Consider the following 21,636-nt stretch of genomic DNA (forward strand, 5'->3'; position numbering starts at 1 on the left):
ACTAATCCCCATTCTAGACAGATACAGCAGAATCATTCTCCAACTTTGGTGTGCGCTGGAACCACCTATAGAATGTGTGAAATATACAGAAACCTGGGTCCTGTACACAGAGTAAAATTTCCTATGTCTGGGGCAAGGGGCAAGCATTTTTATTTTTAGCGATCTTCACAGATTTAATCCATTCTCAAATTTGAGAATTACTGCTCTTATGCAAAACATCTCTCCCGTCATGTTCCAACACACCCCACAAATAACAGAGTATACCTTTAAACTGGACAAACTGTTCATAACCATACATAAAAATCTGCATTTCAATACACGTGCTGAAATAGGACAGCAGAAAATAGTCTGACAAATTTAGTTCCAAAGACCACTTCTCCCTCCCAGAAGTATTTGAAACTAACAGAATCTATAGTATTGATTTCCTGTTTAAACTCTAGGCAACTAGCTAAGACAATTTTTCAAAAACAAATACCTTATTTTGGGAGCATGTATTACAAATCATGTTATTATTGAAGGAAAATCTTCTTACTACAATCTGTATTTCCTTTCAAAATCCATTGAGTCATACATTCTATCAAGCAACTTGAAACTTGAGTCACACATTCTATTAAAGAAATATTTATTGAACAGCTCACATGAAAGATTGTGTCAATATCTAAATCAGGCTCATAAATTTTAAAGAATGTATATCCTATAATTAGGTCTTGATTATCTTCAGATGATAATTAAATCAAGACCTAGAAGTTGAATTCTGATAACTTACCTGGATATGGAAGCTGTTGGAGACTTGAGTAAGTTATTCAAAAATTGAAAATAATTATCACTGATGATTTTCCAATCCATGTTTTCTTCAAAACAAGCATATTCCTCAGGAAAAGCTAAATAAAAACACATTTCCTACATTAATTATAAACTGGTTATAAGAGACAAACCTAAAAAAGTAAAAAATGCTAGAGTAGTTCACCTAATATGGTCGAAAACATTAAAAAAAAAAGGACAATTAGGAATCTTTCTAATTTGACTTGTGCTTCCAGACAAGATGAAGTACTAATCACTGGCCATCGAGCAATGTAAGACACTGATCCAGGAAAGGCAGTAGACGACAGGGCGAGACCTATGATTATGCCAGCTTGCTGCTTTAAGACAGAGTCCAGGCCATGGCACAGGAAGGAGAACTGAGCCAGAGCCCAGTGGAAATGCTGATTTGGGAAAAAGCTTAGACTCTGAAAAACAGCTAGAAACCACAGGACGGAGTGCCAGAGAAGACTGCACAAGGCAACGAAATTGGCAGCGTGCTTCTCTTGACTATTCAGATGAGTAATAATCAACACATGCATTTGAGGAAACTACCTGAGACCGTGGAAAAAATACCCAAAAGAATTAAAGGTGGCCAGGTGCACTGGCTCATGCCTGTAATCCCAGCACTTTGGGAGGCTGTGGCAGATGGATCACCTGAGGTCAAGAGTTCAAGACTAGTCTGGCCAACATAGTGAAACCCCATCTCTACTAAAAATGCAAAAAAATTAGCCGGGTGTGCTGGCGGGTGCCTGTGATCCTAGCTACTTGGGAGGCTGAGACAGGAGAATTGTTTGAACCTGGGAGGCGGAGATTGCAGTGAGCTGAGATTATGCCACTGCACTCCAGCCTGGATGACAGAGTGAGACTGTCTCAAAAAAATAAATAAATAAATAATAATTTAAAAAAGAAAAAAAAGGATTAAAGGTAACAGTGTCTGGCGGTCAGGACTAGGAATATACTTTGTTTCTATCAGCCAGCTTGAAATAATCCATAATTCATTAGTCATTGAGTACAGTACAAAAAAAGGATCTTGCTTCAGGAGTGGGAAGTATTTATAATCAGACTGAGCACTTTGCCAGTCCTGCCTAACAAATCTTAAAAACAAGACCCTAAAGAATCAAATTATTTCAAGCAATTTGTTTCCAGATCATTTATAGGCATGCAAGAATAATTATCACAAAACAACATTAAAATTTGTAATATTTGGAATTCAATAAAAAACTACCAGGCATGTAAAGAAGCAGAAAAATATGACCCATAATAAAGAGAAAAATTAATCAATCAAAAATGACAGCAATTATAGAACTAGCAGAAAAGAACATTAATCACATAAAATGTTCATGTTATTTAGTTCATACTATTAGGTTGATGTAAAAGTATATGGCAAATCTATTTAAAAGCAATTACTTTTACACCAACCTAATATATAATTTACATGCTCAAAAAAACGCACAATTTGTAAGACTGGATAAAACAAGATCCAATTGTATGCTACATGCAAGAAATGCACATGAAATATAAGGACATAAACAAGTCACAAGTAAAAGGATGGAAAAGGCATACCACCCTAACACTAATCAAAAGAAAGCTATCAAAGTAGGTTTCAGATGATAACATCATTATCATCTCATGATGATAAAAGTATCAATCAAGAACATATAACAATTCTAAATGTTTGTGACCATTACAACAGAGCTTCACAACACATGAAACAAAAACTAATAGAAATCTAAGAAGAAATGGAAAAATGTACAATTATAGTCAAGAGATTTCAAAGCTGCTCAAGACAAAATATCAGTAAGGATGCAGATTTGTACAATACTGGCAAGCAACTTGATGTAATTGCTGTTTCTAAAAAAACTGCCACCCAACAACAACATAATACGTATTCTTCTCCAGTGCATATAGAGCATTTATAAAGGTAGATCATTTTCTAGACCATAAAGCAAGTCCCAATAAACTTAACAGGATTAAAGTCCTACAAAGAATGTTCACTGGTTAAAATGAAATTAAATTGGAAATCAATAACAGAAATATTTCTTGAAAATCCCAAATATTTGAAAAATAACAACACTTCTAAATAACTGAGACGGAAAAAAAAATCAAAAGAAAACACAGAAAATACTTTGAACTGAATGAAAATGAAAGTACAACATGCCAGTATTTGTGGGATGCCTCTAAAAAAAAGTATTTAGGGGAAAATGTATACCACTAAACACCTATATTAGAAAACAAAAAGGTCTCAAATTGATGACCTCATCTCCCATGCAAAGCAATTAGAAGAGTCAGTTAAACCAAAACTAAGTAGAAAAAAGAAAGAAGAGTGGAAATCAAGGAAGTAAAAATAAAAACATTCAACAAAAATGAATGAAATCAAAGGCTGGTTGTTTGAGAAGATCACTAATAAGATGATATGCCTCTAGGCAGAGTGATCAAGAAAAAAACAGTACTATTTATCAATGTCGGCTATGAGAAAGGTGCCGTTACCACAGATTCTATACAAATTAAGAGAATAATAATAGAATACAGATTAAAAAAAAACCCTTATGATACTAAATTGAACAACTTGAATAGCCCTAACCTATACTAAAAATTGAATTTGTAATTAAATACTTTCTAATAAAGAATCCTAAAAGCCTAGATGGTTTTATTAGTGAATTCTACCAAACATTTAAGTGAGAAATAATACCCATCCAACACAAACTCTTCCAGAAAATTGAGAATAAGAGACTACTTCTGAACTAATTCTATGAGGTTATGATTAACTATCAATATAAGACAAAGACAAACTAAGAAAAGACTACTAAAGACCACTGTCCTTCATAAAAACTGATTCAAAATGTAAACAAAATTTTAACAAATTAAATCCAATAACAGAAAAAAGGTAATTATTTTGATCAAGTAGAGTTTATCTCAGTTATGCAAGGTTAATTAGGTAACATTTAAAAAATCAATGCAATTTACTATATGACTAGAATTTTTTAAAAACTAAATTCAAAAAAATTTTTAAAAATTATCTCAATAGATGCAGAAAAACATTTGACAAATCTGACATCTATTTCTGATTAAAAACTCTTGCCAAACTAGGAATAAAAGAAAACTTCCCTAACCTAATAAAAAGTATCTATGAAAACCTATAGCTAACATTATACTCAATTGCCAAAGATTAAATACTCCTCTTCCAGGATCAAGGAAAAGACAAAGATGTTACCTTTCATCATTTCTATTCCATATTATACTAGAAGTTATAGCCAGTGTAGTAAGAATAAATAAAAGACATACAAAAACAATTAAACCATGTTTATTCACAGATAACATGATTTATAGACAATCTGATGAAATCTATAAAAATACTGAAAAGTAAATTTAGCACGTTTGCAGGATACAAGATGAATATACAAAAATTAAATGCATATTTATATATACATTTATATGAGCAACAAATTACTGAAGATTGAAATTTTTAAGAATCAAACAATGTATAAAAGCACTAAAAGTATTAAAATCTTAGGAATAAATCTGAAAAAAAGACGTGAAAGACTTTTATAATGAAAACTACAAGGATTTGTTAAGGAAAAACAAAGAAGACAAAATAAATGGAGAGAGATATACCATGAGCTAGAACACTGAAAATAATTAAAAAGTTAATTCTCCCTTAATTCATCTATAAATTCAATTCAATCCTGGTTAAAATTCCAGCATAATTTTGAGAAACTGACAAGCAGATTCTAAAATTCATATGGAAAGGCAAATTGACCTAGAACAACTGAAAACAATTTTTTTTTAAAAAAAGAACAAAATTAAAGGTCTAATACTACCTGAATTTAAGCTTTACTATAAAGTTATGATAACCAAGGTAGTTAATTTTGGTATAAATATAGACAAATAGATCACCGGGATAAAATAGAGAGTTCTGAAAAAGACCCACATATTCATACAACTACTTTTTGAGAAAAATACCAATGTAATTCAATGGAAAAAGAATAGCCTTCATAAGAAATTTTGCTGAAGCAATTAGGTCCCCTTATACAAAAGTAATCATCATAAACTTCAGTATATGCCTATACCACATACAAAAATTAACAAAAAATGAATTATAGACCTAAATTTAGGACATAAATCTATTAAACTTATAGAAAAAATACATAGGCAAAAATCTTTGCAACCTTGTGAGTTAGCAAAGGTTTCTTAGCTACAACACCAAAAGCAGGATCTGTTAAGAAAACAAAACAAGAAAAACCGAAATATCATCAAAATTAAAATTATGCTCCTGGATTACTTTGTTAAGAAGAATGAAAAGACAATCCAGAGGCTGGGAGAAAATATTCGCAAAGCGTATGTCTGATAAAGAGTTTGTATCCTATATATACAGGAAAATTATAAACTGAATAGTAAACAAATAACCCAGTTTAAAAAGTAGGAAAGATTTGAATATACAATTTATGGACAAAGATACAGATGGTATATAAATCCATGAAAAGATAGGTGTTCAAAATTATTACTCACATAAACAAAACACACCTATTAGAATGATTAAAATGTAAAAGACTGATCATACCAAGTGTTGGTAAGAAAATGGAGGTATTTTAACTCTCATGAACTGCCAATGGGAGTGTAAAAGAGTACAACAACTTTAAAAAACAGTTTGTGAGTTTTGTAAAAGTCTAAGCATACAACTCCCACATAATCAAACCATTTCAAACTTAAGGAAAAGAAAGTATATTTCCAAACGAGACTTGTACATGAATGTTCACAGCAGCTTTACTTGTAAAGTCAGAAAGAGTCAGCAACCCAATTGTGAATTGTGTGAATGGATTGACAAACTGTGATACATCCATATGATGGAATAGTACTCAGTGATAAAAGGAATGAACACACTACAACACGAATGAATCTCAAACTAACTAATGCGAATTAATTATGCTAAGTAAAATAAGTTAGACAAAAAAGTACATACTGCATATTTCCATTTATAAAAATCTCTAGAAAATAAAAATTCAAATGCAGTGAGAGAAAGCAGAGCAATGGTAGCCTGGTGACAGGGCAGAAAGCCGGAATTGAAAATAGAGAGGAAGTTTTTGGGAGTGATGAAGACGTTCACTGCCTTAATTGTAATGACAGTTTTATGGATATATGTATATGTCAACACTGATGTGATTACTACACATTGCATGCCTGTATGAAAATATTTCATGTTACTCAAATATATACATACCTACTATGTAGGCATAATAATTAAAAAATTTTAAAAGCCCAACAGTATCAAAGAATTTTTTAAACAAAGTACATAAATAAATAAAATCTTCCATATCAAATTCCTTGGCCATTGGTTGTAATGCCTCAAAATTGACACTCATTTTGGTGAGGAAGAAAAGGGTACTAATATTAATTGCATATGCCTACAATACTGTGCTAAGCATTTTACAAACATCATTTGATTTACTCTTCATAAGAACTCAGTAAAGAAAACTGTGTAAATTTTTATTTTACCACGGATAAAAGTAATTAAGAATCTGTGTCAGATGCAATATTTGCTACCAAGTCCATCTGCTTCCAAAATCCATGTCAAAACACCAAACAGTTCATGCTTTATCTGCATCATAAAACTGCACTCCATAAATTTAAGTAACCATAAGATATCGTATTCACTAGAAGAAATGATGTCTTTGTTATACCACATTCTTATCATATACAGTTGTTTTGTTTTGTTCTAACAGGAAAAGGAGGAAATAAAGAACGTATAACCTAATGATGAATGCATAACAACAGCCAGTGCTTCTCAAACTTTCCTGTGCTTACAAGTCATCTAGGCATCTTCTTAAAATGCGTACTCTGATCAGTAGGTCTGAGATGGGGCCACAGTTCTACATATCTAACAAGACCCAGATGATGTTGATACTGTGGTCCAGGGATCACACTTTGAGTAGCAAGGATGTAAGCAAATCAGGTGTGCATGATACATGCAACACAAGCAAAAGAGATCACATAGTCTCTTGATTTACTTCGGTTAGTGTTCATCTCACCTTACCCACGTCTCTATATCATGATGAAAAATTCTGGTGATACATTCATTTACTCAAAGCTATAATATTTCAAAGTTCAACATGGAAAAATTTGTGTGCCTGATGTCTCTGAGGAGACTATATCAAGCAAGTATTTGAACACTCTTCTTTCAGTTGCTACCTGTCAGATTCCACTCATTCCACAAGTTCTGGTTCAAACAACTCAAATTGTTATCTGCTCTCTACACCAGACCTCTATGCTGACATACACCTCTAAATGTGTCTATATTTCTACCAACTTTGACTTTCTTAGGACTCCCCTATCAAGCTGTGGAATATCCAATGAAAAGAAGAGCCAAAACACCACTGAAATCGGAGTAGATAATATAAAAATATATAACCATGTAGATAAAATGAATAGAAAAGGAAACAACAGCAGATGAGAAAGAATTAGAAGGAAGAAAGCAAATGGACAAGGCGTATATAGCATGGCAGAGAAGGAGAAGTTTAAGCTTAAACTTCAAGAAGAAGAAATCAAAAGAAAGTAAAGTTAATTTCCTTCACAGAATCCCCCAAAGTCTCATGACTTAGAGGTATAAGCATCTGACTACAAGCATGAGAGGTGGAACTAAAACTATGCAGATGGGTTTAGATAAAATTATGAGAAGAATAAATTCTAACACACTCTGTCCATCCCAGCCAGGCGTCTACTCCTCTCCTATGTCAGTAGAAAGCCAGGGATTGACTAGTCTGAAGAAATAAAACCAGACTGATACGGAGCTTCCAGTAATAGACACAATTGATGGTATGGATGTCACAATATTACAGGAAATAGTGGGGATTAATTTAACCTGTTATTTTTGAACAGTGATATTTTCGTCACCTCACGTTTTGTTTGTTTCCCATAATGCTGGCAGTCAGTTCTATTCCTTTCCATCTGTGTGTTGTAAGCAGGTATTTGAAGAATTCTATTTTGTAAGCTTTGGAGAAATTGAACTACCTAAAAGAAAAGATGTGCAACTATGCCAATAACTGAGAATCATCTCATGGGAGGTTGTCTTACTGCCTGATTATCCTAGAATGATGTCTTCCACTTTACAAGCCATCCCATTTAACATGGCACTTTCCATCACCATTCTAGTGCCTCATTCTTAAATATGAATGAACAGCCTAGAATCATTACAAACTGGGGAAAGATTGCACATAAAAGACAGATCACACAAATGAAAAAAAGAAAAACCCAGAAGTTAGGAATTCATACAGGGGGTTCAACTGACAGCTAACAGGAGTTCTGAAAAGAAAAAAACAAGGCAGGGTTTGAAATTACCAAAGAAATAATGCAAAAACATTCTCCAAAATGTTTATTTTTAAGTATCATACTAACTTAAGTCTTCATACAATTTCAGAATATTTGGGCTAAAAAAGAATCCTAAAGTTTACCAGTGAGAAGGAAAAGGGGGTGGGGAAGCTACATTAAAAAAAAAATTAGAAATTTTATCTACGGATCTTATCAACAAGAACACTATAAACTAAAATAAAGTTCTTCCCAAACTTTTTGAAGACATGACACACGATAAATAAAAATATTTGTCAAGCATACTGGAGTAAATAGACAGGGTTGCTCACAGCTAAAAGCTATCAGCTCAGCCTAAAAATTTCAGACTGAGAGAGTCAATATACTAGCATACTGGCTTCAATATAACATGGTACATGAGGCAAACTAATTTCAAATTTATGTTTTTATGCCCAACTAAATTACCAATAAAAATTGAGAGAAAAAAAGACATTTTAAGACATACAAACTCTAAAATCACTTACCTACAAGGTGTTCTCTGAAAAAGTTTCTGGAAGATATGCTTCTCTAAAACAAGAGTATAAACCAAGAAAGATAAAACATAGAATCCAGAAAACAAGCTCCAACACAGAAAAGCAGGGTAGGGACTTTTCAGGGATATAGGTAAAAGAATCACCAGACAGTAACCCCTGGATCTAGGGGACCACAAAACTACAATTGGAGCATGAAGACCATAGAGCATTAAGCCAACAGGAAAAACAGAAGAAGATGTTTATACAGTTATAGGTCATCTAACATTTTTTACCATGTTAATATTGTACAGATTTGGCAAGTGTAGGTTAAATTGGTGATTAATGCATAGAAAACTGTCAAATGAAAATAATGAGCCATTTATTAACTCAAGAAAAATAGAACAGTGTGCAAGAAAGAATATGTGATCCTGGTTCCCCACAAAATTAAGAAATGAACACTGTTAACATTGACGTAGCACTCTAAGCCTGCAGCATTGAATTAACAAAAATGTGATAAAACTACATTGGTAAGATGGTAAAGGGGAAATATGTAAGGAAATGAGGAGCATGTAAGAGAAACAGTCCTCACTTTACACAGTGGAAAGTCAAAAATAATAGCCCATATAAAATGTCAAGGATTAGTTGAAGAGGCATATTAGTTAGAAATAAAAAGGTAAAAGTACTGAACTGAATGAGTCTGCTCTTAAAAATTAAGGTTGGAGAGGGAGGGACAGAGGACTCCTGTTTTTCATTTTGTCTTACATTTGACTTCAGTGTCTATGTACTAATTTGATACAAATTAAAAACAAATTTAAAAACATAAATATGTATTTAACCTTTGAAGGCTAATTTAGACCCTTGTAACTCTCACCCATTAGTTGTGGTGCTTCTCCCTATAGAAATATAAAACAAGATTTATCTTTAAAGCACCTGGGACAAATTGTATGGCCCATGACACACCAAGGAATGTATACTTTAATGTTGATCCTATATTAAATACTTATGCAACAGCAAAATAAACTATTAACCAAGTAAACAGGCAGCCTACAGAATGGGGAAAAATATTTTAAAACTATTCATCCAACAAAAGCCTAATATCCAGAATCAATAAGGAACTTAATTCAGTGAGGAGAAAACAACCCCATTTGAAAGTGGGCAAAAGACATGAACAGACACTTCCAAAAAGGGGACATGCAAGTGGCCAAAAAAAATATTTAAAAATCCTCAACATCACTAATCATCAGAGAAATGCAAGTCAAAACTTTAGTGAGATAGCATCTCATAGCAGTCAGAATGGCTATTATTAAAAAGTAAAGAAACAACAGATGCTGGCAAGGCTGCAGTGAAAAGGCAATGCTTATACACTGCTGGAGGAATGTAAATTAGTTTAGCCACAGTTTAAAACAGTTTGGAGATTTCTCAAATAATTTAAAACAGAACTGTCATCAACTACAAATAAAGACCCTGTACAAAGCCTCTTTCCTCTAAAAATATCCAGAAAAGAAGCCAACTGACTGTATTCAAATTACACTACAGTTAAAGAAACATCAGCTGACACAGATGAGAAAGAACCATAGCAAAAACTCTGGCAACTCAAAAAGTCAGATTGTCCTCTTTCCTCTACATGACTACACTAGTTCCCCAGCAAGTGTTCTTAACCAGGCTGACATGGCTGAAGTGACAGACTTCAGAAATATGGATAGGAACAAAGATCATTGAGATAGAGGAGAAAGTTGAAACTGAATCCAAGAAATCTAAGGAATGTAAGAAAATGATACAGGAGCTTAAAAATGAAATGGCTATTACAAGAAAGAATAGAACTGATCTCGTAGAGCTGAAAAACACACTATAAGAATTTCATAGTACAACTGCAAGTATTCACAGCAGAATAGACCAAGTTGAGGAAAGAATAACAGGGCTCTCACACACAAAGGAGAAATAAGTCCCTTTTGAGACAAGCAAATGCTAAGGGAATTCAATACCACAAGACCTGCCTCACAAGAAATACTTAAGGGAGTGCTAAATATGGAAATGAAAGACAGTTACTGGGCACCACAAAAGCAAACTTAAGTATATAGATCATTAACACTATAAAGCAACCACACAATCAAGTCTGCATAGTAACCAACTAACAACATGATGTCAGAATCATATCTGCACATATTAATATTAACTTTGAATGTAAACAGGCTAAAACTATGCATGCTGCAATTAAAAGATGCAGAGTGGAAGTTGGATAAAGAAGTAAGACTCAACTGTATGTCTCTTCAAGAGACCCATCATCTCACATGCAATGACACCCATAAGCTCAAAGAAAAGGAATGGAGAAAAATCTACCAAGCAAACGGAAAACAGAAAAAAGCAGGGCTTGCTGTTCTAACTTTAGACAAAACAAACTTTAAACCAACAATAATTTTAAAAGACCAAGAAGGACATTACATAATGGTAAGGGGTTTAATCCAACAAGAAGATCTAGCTTTCCTACATATATATACATCCAACACAGGAGCATCCAGATTCATAAAATGAGTTCATAGAGACCTACAATGAAACTTACATAACCACACAATAATAAAAGGAGAATTCAACACCCCATTGACAATATTAGATCAAGACAGAAAACTAACAAAGATATTTGGGACTTGAACTTGACTCTTGACAAAATGGGCCTAACAGACTTCTACAGAACTCTCTACCACAAAACAACAGAAAACACATTCTTCTCACGTGCACATGGCGCATACTCTAAAATCAACCACATTATTGGCCATAAAACAATCCTCAGCAAATTAAAAAAAATCACACCAAACACACTATCAGACCACAGCACAGTAAAAATAGAAATTAATACCAAGAAAATTGCTCAAAAGTACAAAATTGCATGGAAATTACACAATCTTCTTCTGCATGACTTACAGGTAACAATAAAATTAAGGCAGAAATCATGAAATTCTTAGAAAACTAATGAGAACAAAGATACAGAAAAGAATCTCTGGGACATAGCTAAAGCAGTGTAAAGAGGGAAGTTTATAGCACTAAACAACCACATTGAAAATTTAGAAAGATACAAAATTCATAACCTAACATCACATCTAAAGGAACAAGAAAAAAAAAAGAGCAAACCAACCCCAAAGCTAGCAGAAAACAAGAAATAACCAGAATCAGAGCTAAACTGAAGAAAATTAAGACACACATACACACACAACACACACACACACACACACACACACACACAAAACATACAAAAGATCAACGGGTGCAGAGCTTGGTTTCTTGAAAGAATAAATAAGATTGATAGACTGTTAGCTAGGCTAATAAAGAAAAAAAGAGAGAAGATCTCAATAAACAATCAGAAATAAAAAAGGGGACATTACCACTGACCCCAAAGAATTTTTTTTAAAAGCCTCAAAGACTATTACAAACACCTCTATGCAAACAAACTACATAAACTAAAATAAATGAATGAATTCCTGGAAACATACAACTTGCCAAGATCAGACCGGGAAGAAACCGGATCCCCGAACAGACCAGTATGAGTTCTGAAATTGAATCAGTAATTTAAAAGACTACCGAAAAGTTCAGGCATGGTAGTTCACACCTATAATCCCTGCACTTTGGGAGGCCAAGGCAGAAGGATTGCTTGAGTCCGGGAGTTCAAGACTGGCTTGAGCAGCATAGCATGACCCTGCCTCTACAAAAAATTTAAAAATAAGCTGGGCATGGTGGCACATGCATGTAGTTCCAGATACTAGGGAGGTTGAGGCAGGAGGGTTGCTTGACCCTGTGAGGTCGAGGGTTCAGTGAACCTTGATTGCATCACTTCACTCCAGCCTAGGCAACAGAGTGAGATCTTGTCTCAAAAATAAATAAATGAATAAACTCACAGGTGAATTCTACCAAATGTATAAAGAAGAGCTCATACCATCCCTACTGAAACTATTCCAAAAATTGCAGAGGAGAGACTCCTCCCTAACTCATTCTATGAGGGTAGCATCATCCTGATACCAAACCTTGGTAGAGACACAACAACAACAACAACAACAAAAACTTCAGGCCAATGTGCTTGATGAACATAGATGCAAAAATCCTCAACAATATACTATCAAATCAAATCAGCAGCACATCAGAAAGTTAATCCACTACAATCAAGTAGGCTTTATCCCAGGGTTGAAAATTTGTTCCAACATATACAAATCAGTAAATGTGATTTATCACATAAACAGAACTAAAAACAAAAACCACATGATCATCTCAATAGACACAGAAAAGGCTACTGATAAAATTCAACATCCCTTCATTTTAAAAACCTTTAACAAATTAGGCATTGAAGGAACATACCTCAAAGTAATAACAGTCATTGATGAAAAACACATAGCCAAAATCATATCAAGTGGGAAAGAGCTAGAAGAATTTCCCTTTAGAACTGTAATAGGACAAAGATGCCTACTCTCACCACTCCTATTCACCATCATACTGAAAGTCCTAGCCAGAGCAATTAGGCAAGAGAAAGAAATGAAAGGCAACCAAACAGGAAAAGAGGAAGTCTCCAAACAGGGATAGTTTTATCCTTGTTTGCAAGACGATAAAATCCTATACCTAGAAAACCCTATAGTCTGCCCTAAAACCCCTAGATCTGATAAGCAACTTCAGCAAAATTTCAGAATGCAAAATCAATGTACAAACCAACAACATCCCAGATGAAAGCCAAATCAAGAACACAATCACATTCACAATAGCCACAAAAAGAATAAAATACCTAGGAATACAGCTAACCAGGAAGGTGAAAGATCTCCTCAATGAGAATTTAAAAACACAGCTCAAACAAATCACAGGTGATACAAACAAATGGAACAACATCCCATGTTCATGGATAAGAAGAATCAATATTATTAAGATTGCCATATTGCCCAAAGCAATTCACAGATTCAGTGTTATTTTTATCAAACTAGCAATGGCATTCTTTACATAATTTGAAAAAAAGGTATTTTGAAATTCATATGGAATCAAAAAAGTTGCCCGAATATCCAAGGCAATCCCAAGCAAAAGAGCAATGCTGTAGGGATTACATTACCCACCTCCAAACGATACTACATGGTTACAGGAACCAAAACAACATGGTACTGGTAAAGCAATAAAAATAAAAAATAAAACACATATACCAGTGGAACAGAATAGCAAGCCCAGAGCCCAGAAATAAGACCATACACCTAAAACCATTGATCTGTGACAAAGTTGACAAAAACTAACAATAAGGAAAGGATTCCTTAATCAATAAATGGTGCTGGAATAACTGGCTAGCCATGTGCAGAAGATTGAAGCTAGTTCCCTTTCTCACCTCATATAAAAAAATCAACTCAAGATGGATTAAAGATTTAAACGTTAAACCTAAACCTATCAATATCCTGGAAGATAACCTAGGCAATATCATTCCACACATGGGAACAGCAAGATGAAGATGTCAGAGTTATTGCAACAACAACAAAAAAATTGACAAATAGGACCCAGTTAAACTAAACAGTTTCTGCACAGCAAAAGAAACTATCAAGAGAGTAAACAGACATCCTACAGAATGGGAGAAAATATTTGCAAACTATGCATCCGACAAAGGTCTAATATCCAGAATCTATAAAGAATTTAAACAAATCAGCAAACAGAAAATAAACAGCCCCATTAAAAAGTGGGGAAAAGACATGAACAGACACTTTTTAGAAGAAGACATGCACATGGCCAATAAGCATATGAAAAAATACTCAACTGCATTAGAGAAATGCAAATCAAAACCACTGTGAGATACCATCTCACTGCAGTCAGAATGGCTATCATTAAAAAGTCAAAAAGTAACAGATGCTGGTAAGGTTGTGGAGAAACCGTAACACTTATACACTGTTGGATGGAAAGTAAATTAGTTCAACATTGTGGAAAACAGGGTGGCCATTTCTTAAAGAACTGAAAACAAAATTACCGTATGACCCAGCAGTCCCATTATTGTGTATATACCCAAAGGAATGTGTACCATTCTACCATAAAGAGACACACAGGCGTATGCTCATCACAGTACTATTCGCAATAGCAAAGTCATGGAATCCACCTAGGTGTCCATCAAGAGTTGATTGGATAAGGAAAAGGTAGTACATATACCCCCAAGAAACACTACACAGCCATAAAAAAGAATGAAATCATGTCCTTTGCAGAACATGGGTGTAGCTGGGGGCCACTATTCTCAGCAAATGAATTCAGAAACAGAAAACCAAATACCACATGTTCTCGTTTATAAGTGGGAGCTAAACATGGTGTACATATGAATATAAAAGTGGCAACAATAGAAATTGAGAGCTAAAGATTAGGGAAAGAGGAGTGGGTAAGGGTCGAAAAACTAGCTATTGGGTACTATGCTCACTACCTGGGTGAGGGGATCATCACATACTGTCTTAAGTATTAATTCCTTCAATATTACAAAACTTATTTATAGATGAGGAAACTGAAGCTATTTGTCACCAAATCACATGGCTACTCTGTTGCAAAGCCAAGATTAGAAACTAATTAGTCTGACTCCAGCATTCAAGCTCTTTACCACAACACTATTCATGCTGAGAAAGCTTCTCAAGGCTGAACTACTGAGTCACAGGCACAGTCTTTCTCACTCAGAGGTTAGTGACATGACAGCTTTGAATTCTAAATTGAAAAAAACATTTCTGTATATAGCAGACTAGATTGTTGTAGTCCAGCTCTTCCACTAAAAACATCCAGAAAAGTGAGAACAATATTTTTAATGGTTTTTAAGGTATCAGAGAGCTACTGAGGCACTGGGAATTTGTGTGCTAACATTACAGAAGAGGGAAGACAGGAGAGATGAAGTCCAACATTTGAAGCTAGTTTTCCACTGTGGGCAATTGTTTCCAAAACAAAAATGAGGGAAGAGAGGCTGAGAAAATAATAACTTTCAAAAGTCTCACAAGACTAGGAAAGAAACTGAAATTCACAGACAGCTAAGGAAAAACTGCCTTTGATAAACACAACTTTAGGTTGGTACCCCCAGAAGGCTACACTCCAGTAGTAAAAGAAGACAAGAAACAATCGAGCTCTCACAAAGTTTCATAGCATGCCCAAAAATAGTTTAATCCCTGACTGAATTAAAGCAATATGCCTCCACTCTCACTGCCTATCAAAAACAAAACTAAAGCACCTCTGCAAGCAAAAAAAGAAAAAAAGAAAAAACATGCAGCGTGTGACACTATCTCTACATGTAATGTCTGAAATGCATTTAATAAAAAGATGTATGTAGAGTGCTTTGGGTGTGCAAGGCAGGAGAATCTCTTAAGGCCAGGAGTTCAAGATTAGCCTGGGCAATATAGCAAGACCCTATCTCAACAAAAATTAAAATTAAAAAATTAGCTGCAAATGGTGGTATATGCCTGTTGTCATAGCTACTTGGGAGACTGAGACAAAAGGATCACTTGAGCCTCATAATTCAAGGCTACAGTGAGCTATGGTTGTACCACCGCATTCCACCCTGGGCAGTAGAGTGAGACTCTACCTCTTAAAAGAAAAAAGGTTGTATAAAAAACAATAAGAATTAGGGAAGAAAAAGGAAAAACATACAATAGAAACCAACACCCAGAAAATAAAGTTATTGAAGTTCTCAGGCACAAAATATTTAGTAAAACCTATAAAATAAAATGAAACTTCTAGAACATATACTAACTGAAATTAAGAATTAAAGGAGTAAGCTTAATTAAACACATTCTGCAGAGAGAATTTCTCAACTAGAAAATAAATCAGAGAAAACCACCCAGACTGAGGCACAGAGACTGAAGAAAAAGGAGGAACAATACAGAATAAAGAAGAAACATTTGGGAAACACACACAAACACCCACAGAGACACACACACACACACACGTAAGTAGAGTCCTGATAAGAAAAAAAAAAAAAAGAAATTGAGGTAAAAGAAATATTTAAAGAAATAGTAATATGGAATTGTTCAAAGACTATATAAATATATAAGTCCATAGATCTTAAGTCCTCAAGATGGATAAATATGAAGAAATATTCCAGGTACTGTAGCTCATGCCTGTAATCCCAGCAATTTGGGAGCCTGAGGCAGGTGGATCACTTGAGCTGAGGAGTTTGGGACCAGCCTGGGCAACATGGCAAAACCCCATTTCTACAAGAAATACAAATTAGTCAGGTGCCGTGGCATGCACCTGCAGTTCCAGCTACTCAGGAGGCAAAGTCAGGAGAATCACTTGAGCCTGGAAGCAGAGGTTGTAGTGAGATGAGATTGTACCATTGCACTAGAAATCAGTTAAGAAGATGCAAAAACCAAGTAAATCCCTAATAATCCAAGAAAATGTCACATTCATTGTTAAATTTTGTGACATTTTTCTCACTCACTCTTCATCCCCTTCGTGGCACAATATGCCACTGTCAGGAAGATGTGTATCAATTCCAAGTTCCTCCCTCAGTACACAAGGGAAAAAATAGAACTTGCTGGCAATATTTGGCTTGCCTAGGGGCTGCCAAAGTGACTGGTTTCTGTCTTGCCTGATGTAGAGCACAGATGAGAAAAGTGGCATAGTTTGGATGTCAGGTTGGAGGCCACTGAAAGCAGCAGTCAGTCACCGTGTCATGTTAGAGCTGCAGGGAGTCTGCAGACCTGTAGGTGGCTAGGAGTGATCAATTATGGACATTGGAATATAATAAACATCCAAGGCTTTTGAGATGAACCAAGAGACTGAATAAATTAATACATTTTAAAGCAGATACTATGTATGCAGGGAAGTGGAATAAAAACACACATTTAGGCTTAGGGCATACACATCCTTAGAAAAGATTTAAAAGGACCCTGAGCCTTTAAAACAGTTTGGGCAATGAAGGTCTTCCCCTGTACAAAGCCATTCTACAAAAGCTGGGGAAAGTGGAAGTTTTTTTCAAGTGTCCAAATCTCAACAGAAGATAACAAGACATACCAAAATAAAACAGAGTAACAAGAATGATTCAGAGGGACAAGATAAATCTCTAGAGACTGTCCGCTAAAGAAATGCAGGCCTCTGACTTACTTGATAAATAAACTGAAACAACTACCTTAAATATGGCCAATGAACTCAAAGAAAACACAGAGAAAAGCAACTAACTAAATCTAGAAAATGATTTATAAACAAAGTGGAATATTAACAAAGAGATAGAGATTACAGTCATATACCACATAATGAAGTTTGCTCCCATAAGATTACAATACTATATTTTTACCTTACCTTTTTATGTTATATATGTTTAAATATACAAATACTTACTATCATGTTACAATTGCCTACAGTATTCAGTAGAATAACCTGTATATGTTTGTGGCCTAGGAACAATAGGCTAACCATATAGTCCAGGTATGGAGTAGGTTATACCATCGAGGTTTGTGTAAACATACTTTATGATGTTTGAACAATGGCAAAATTGCCTAACAATGCATTTCTCAGAATGCACCCACATTATTAAGTGATGCATGGCTGTACTTACAAAGAGCCCAAAAGAAAATATAGAACTAAAAAATTGAATAACTGAATTTAGAAATTCAAGCAAAAGAAAGAATCAGCAAACTTAAAGGTGGGTCATATGCAACAACCAAATCAGAGGAGCAAAGAAAAAGAAAATGAACACAGCCCAAGGAACTTATGAGACACCATCAAGCCAAACAATATACACAGGCAGAAGATGAGAAAAAGAGAAAGGGGCAGAGAGTGCATTTAAAGAATTAATGGCAGAAAACACTCCACATTTGAAAAACAAATAGATATACAAATGCAAGAAGTTGAAAAACTTCAAGTAGCATAAATCCAAAGAGACCCATACAAGGCACATTATAATGAAACCATCGAAAGTCAAAGACAAAGTGGGAATCTTAAAAGCAGCAAAAAAAAACGACTTACAACATACAATGGAGCTTTTATAAGATTACCAACTGACTTATCTTACATGCCAGAAGGCAGTTGAATGACATATTTAAAGCACTGAAAGAACAACAACAACAACAAAACCTATCAACTGAGAATACCATATTTAACAAATTATTCTTCAAAAGTGGAAGTAAAATTAACACTTTTTCATATGAATGAAAACGGACAGAGTTCCTTAACACTAAACTTTTCCTACAAGAAATGCTAAAGGAAGTCTTCCAAGTCAAAACAAAAAAAAAAGTTAGGCAGTAATGTAAAGTCATTCAAATATATAAAGTTTTCTAGTAAAGATCAATAAATGAACAAATATATAAACTTACTATTGTAATTTTGGTTTATATCTTCATAACTTTTTTAAAGCATAAAAATATATATCTAAATACAGACAAAGGGCAATGAAAAGGGAATCAAATCATAAGTCAATTAAACACACACTAAAAAGGAAGTAATGCAGGAAATGTGGGATAAGAAAGCTGTAAGACAGCCTAAAAACAAATGTCAAAATGGCAAAAGTAAGTCTTTCCCTATCAATAATTCCTTTAAATGTAAATGAATTAAGTTCCCCTATCAAAAGACACAAATTAGTATAATGAACGAAAATATAGGATCCAACTTCATGCTGTCTTCAAGAGAAGCACTTTGGATCTAAGGACACACGTAAGTCAACAGAGAAAGAGTGAGAAAAGATATTTCATGAAAATAGTAACCAAAAGAGAATAAGGCATCCATACCAATGTGAGACAAACAGACTTTAAGTCAAAAACTGTTACAAAACACAAAGAAGGACATTATATAATGATAAAAGAATCAATTCACCAAAACAGATAAAATAATTATTAATATCTATGCACCAAACATCAGAGCTCCTAAGTAAATGAAGCAAACATTGACAGAATTGAAGAGAAAGATAACAGTTCTACTATAACAGTAGGAGACTTCAGTACCCCACTATTAGTAATAGATAGAACAACCAAACAAAACATCAGTAAGAAGAAAAAGAAAAAGGAAATAGAGAAATTGAACAACACTACATAAAAATTAGACCTAACAAACATGTACAAAATGTTCCACTCAACAGCAGCATAATACATATTTTTCTCAAGTCTACATAGAACATTCCCCAAGATAAACTACATGTTAAGCTACAAAACAAGTCTTAATATATCTTAAAAGATTTAAATAATACAAAGTATGTTTCCTTATTACAATGTAATGAAACTAGAAATTAATAGTAGAAACTGAAAAATGTGGGAAATTCAATAATACACTCAAACAAATAGGCTAAAGAAGAAATCACAAGGGAAATTAAAAAATACTGTGAGATAATTGAAAATAAAATGCAACACACCAAAAGTTAGTGAGACATAAGTGAAACAGCACTAAGAGGAACATATAAAGCTGTGAATGTTTACATTTAAAGAAGTGATCACAAATTATTAACTGAACTTTATGCCTTAAGGATGTAGAACCCAAAGCCAGCAGAAGGAAGGAACTACTAATTATTAGAACAGAGATAAATAAAACACAAATGAGAGAATCAACAAAATCAAAAGTTGATTATTTTAAAAGATCAACAATATTGACAAATTATTATCCAGATTGACAAAGAAAACGATGAGAAGACTCCAATAACTACAATCAGACACAAAAATGGGCGTTATAACTGGTTTTATATAAATAAAAAGGATTACTGGAGAATACTATGAACAACTGTGTATTAAAAGTTAGATAACCTAGAGGAAGTGAGTAAAATCCTAGAGCGACCGATCTACCAAGATCGATTTACGAAAAAACAAAAACAGAAAATCAGAACAGACTAATAACTAGGAAGGAGCTTGAGTTAGCAATAAAAAATCTCCCAACCATCAAAATCCCAGAACCCCAACAGCTTCACTGGTAAATTCTACCAAATATTTAAAGAAAAATTAACATGAACCCTCCTCAAACTCTTCCAAAATAATGAAGAAAAGAAAACACTTTCAAATGTTATGAGGTCAGCTTTACCCTGAGATCAAAACCAAACAAAGATAGCACAAGAAAGGAAAAGTATAGACCAATATCCCTGATAAACACTGATGCAAAAACCTCAACAAAATGCTAGCAAATGGAATTCAATAGCAAATGTTTATAGCAGCATAATTCGCAATTGCAAAAATATGGAGCCAACCCAACTGCCCATCAACCAACAAGTGGATAAAGAAATTGTGGTATACATATATTCCATGGAATACTATTCAGCCATAAAAAGGAACAAAATAATGGTATTCGCAGTGACCTGGATGGAATTGGAGACCATTATTCTAAGTGCAGTGACTCAAAAATGGAAAACTCTAAACTTTGTATGTTTTCATTCGTAAGTGGGACCAAAGCTATGAGGATGCAAAGGCATAAGAATGATACAATGGACTTTGGGGACTCAGGGCGAAAGGGTTGCAGGTGAGGGATAAAAGACTACAAATTGGGTACAGTGTATACTGCTCAGATGATGGTGCACCCAAATCTCAGAAATCACCACTAAAGAACTTTTTCGTGTAACCAAATACCATTTGTTTCCCCAAAACCTATGAAAATAAAAAATAAACACAAACACAAAATAAAACAAAAACAGAACTAAATAGCAAAAAAAAAGAGAATTAATTAAAAGGATTATACATTATGATCAAGTAGCATTTATTCTTATAATGCAAAGACGGTTCAACACACAAAAGTAAATCAATGCAATATACCACACTAACAGAATGAAGGAAAGAAAACACATAATCATCTCAATTGATGCAGATAAAAAGTTTGACAAAATTTAACACCCTTTCATAACACTTAACAAACTAGGAATAGAATACTACCTTAACATAATAAAACCATAATGAAAAGCCCACAGCAAACACCATACTCAATGGTAAAAGACAAAGTGTTTCCACTTCGAGCTGAAACGAAGCAAGAATGCCACTTTTGCCACTTGTGTTCAGCATAGTACTGAAAGGTCTAGCCACAGCAATTAGGAGAAAGAAAGGGAAAAAAGGGAAGGGAAGGGAAGTGATGGGATGGGAAGGGCAGGGCAGGGCAGGGCAGGGCAGGGAAGGGA

At 34.3% G+C, this 21,636-nt stretch overlaps 1 protein-coding gene across 1 annotated transcript in view; it reads right to left on the reverse strand.

Annotated features, from left to right (window-relative positions):
• ABCA13 (ATP-binding cassette, sub-family A (ABC1), member 13) overlaps positions 1-21,636 on the reverse strand; it is a 502,078-nt gene that overhangs the window by 403,975 nt on the left and 76,467 nt on the right. Inside the window, exon 16 of the mRNA XM_011947569.1 lies at positions 767-881. Coding sequence (XP_011802959.1) covers positions 767-881 — 115 coding nt within the window. The remainder of the gene's footprint in view (positions 1-766; positions 882-21,636) is intronic.

This window comes from Colobus angolensis, unplaced genomic scaffold (assembly GCF_000951035.1).
Source record: "Colobus angolensis palliatus isolate OR3802 unplaced genomic scaffold, Cang.pa_1.0 Scaffold268, whole genome shotgun sequence".
In the NCBI taxonomy this organism is placed as follows: Eukaryota; Metazoa; Chordata; class Mammalia; order Primates; family Cercopithecidae; genus Colobus; species Colobus angolensis.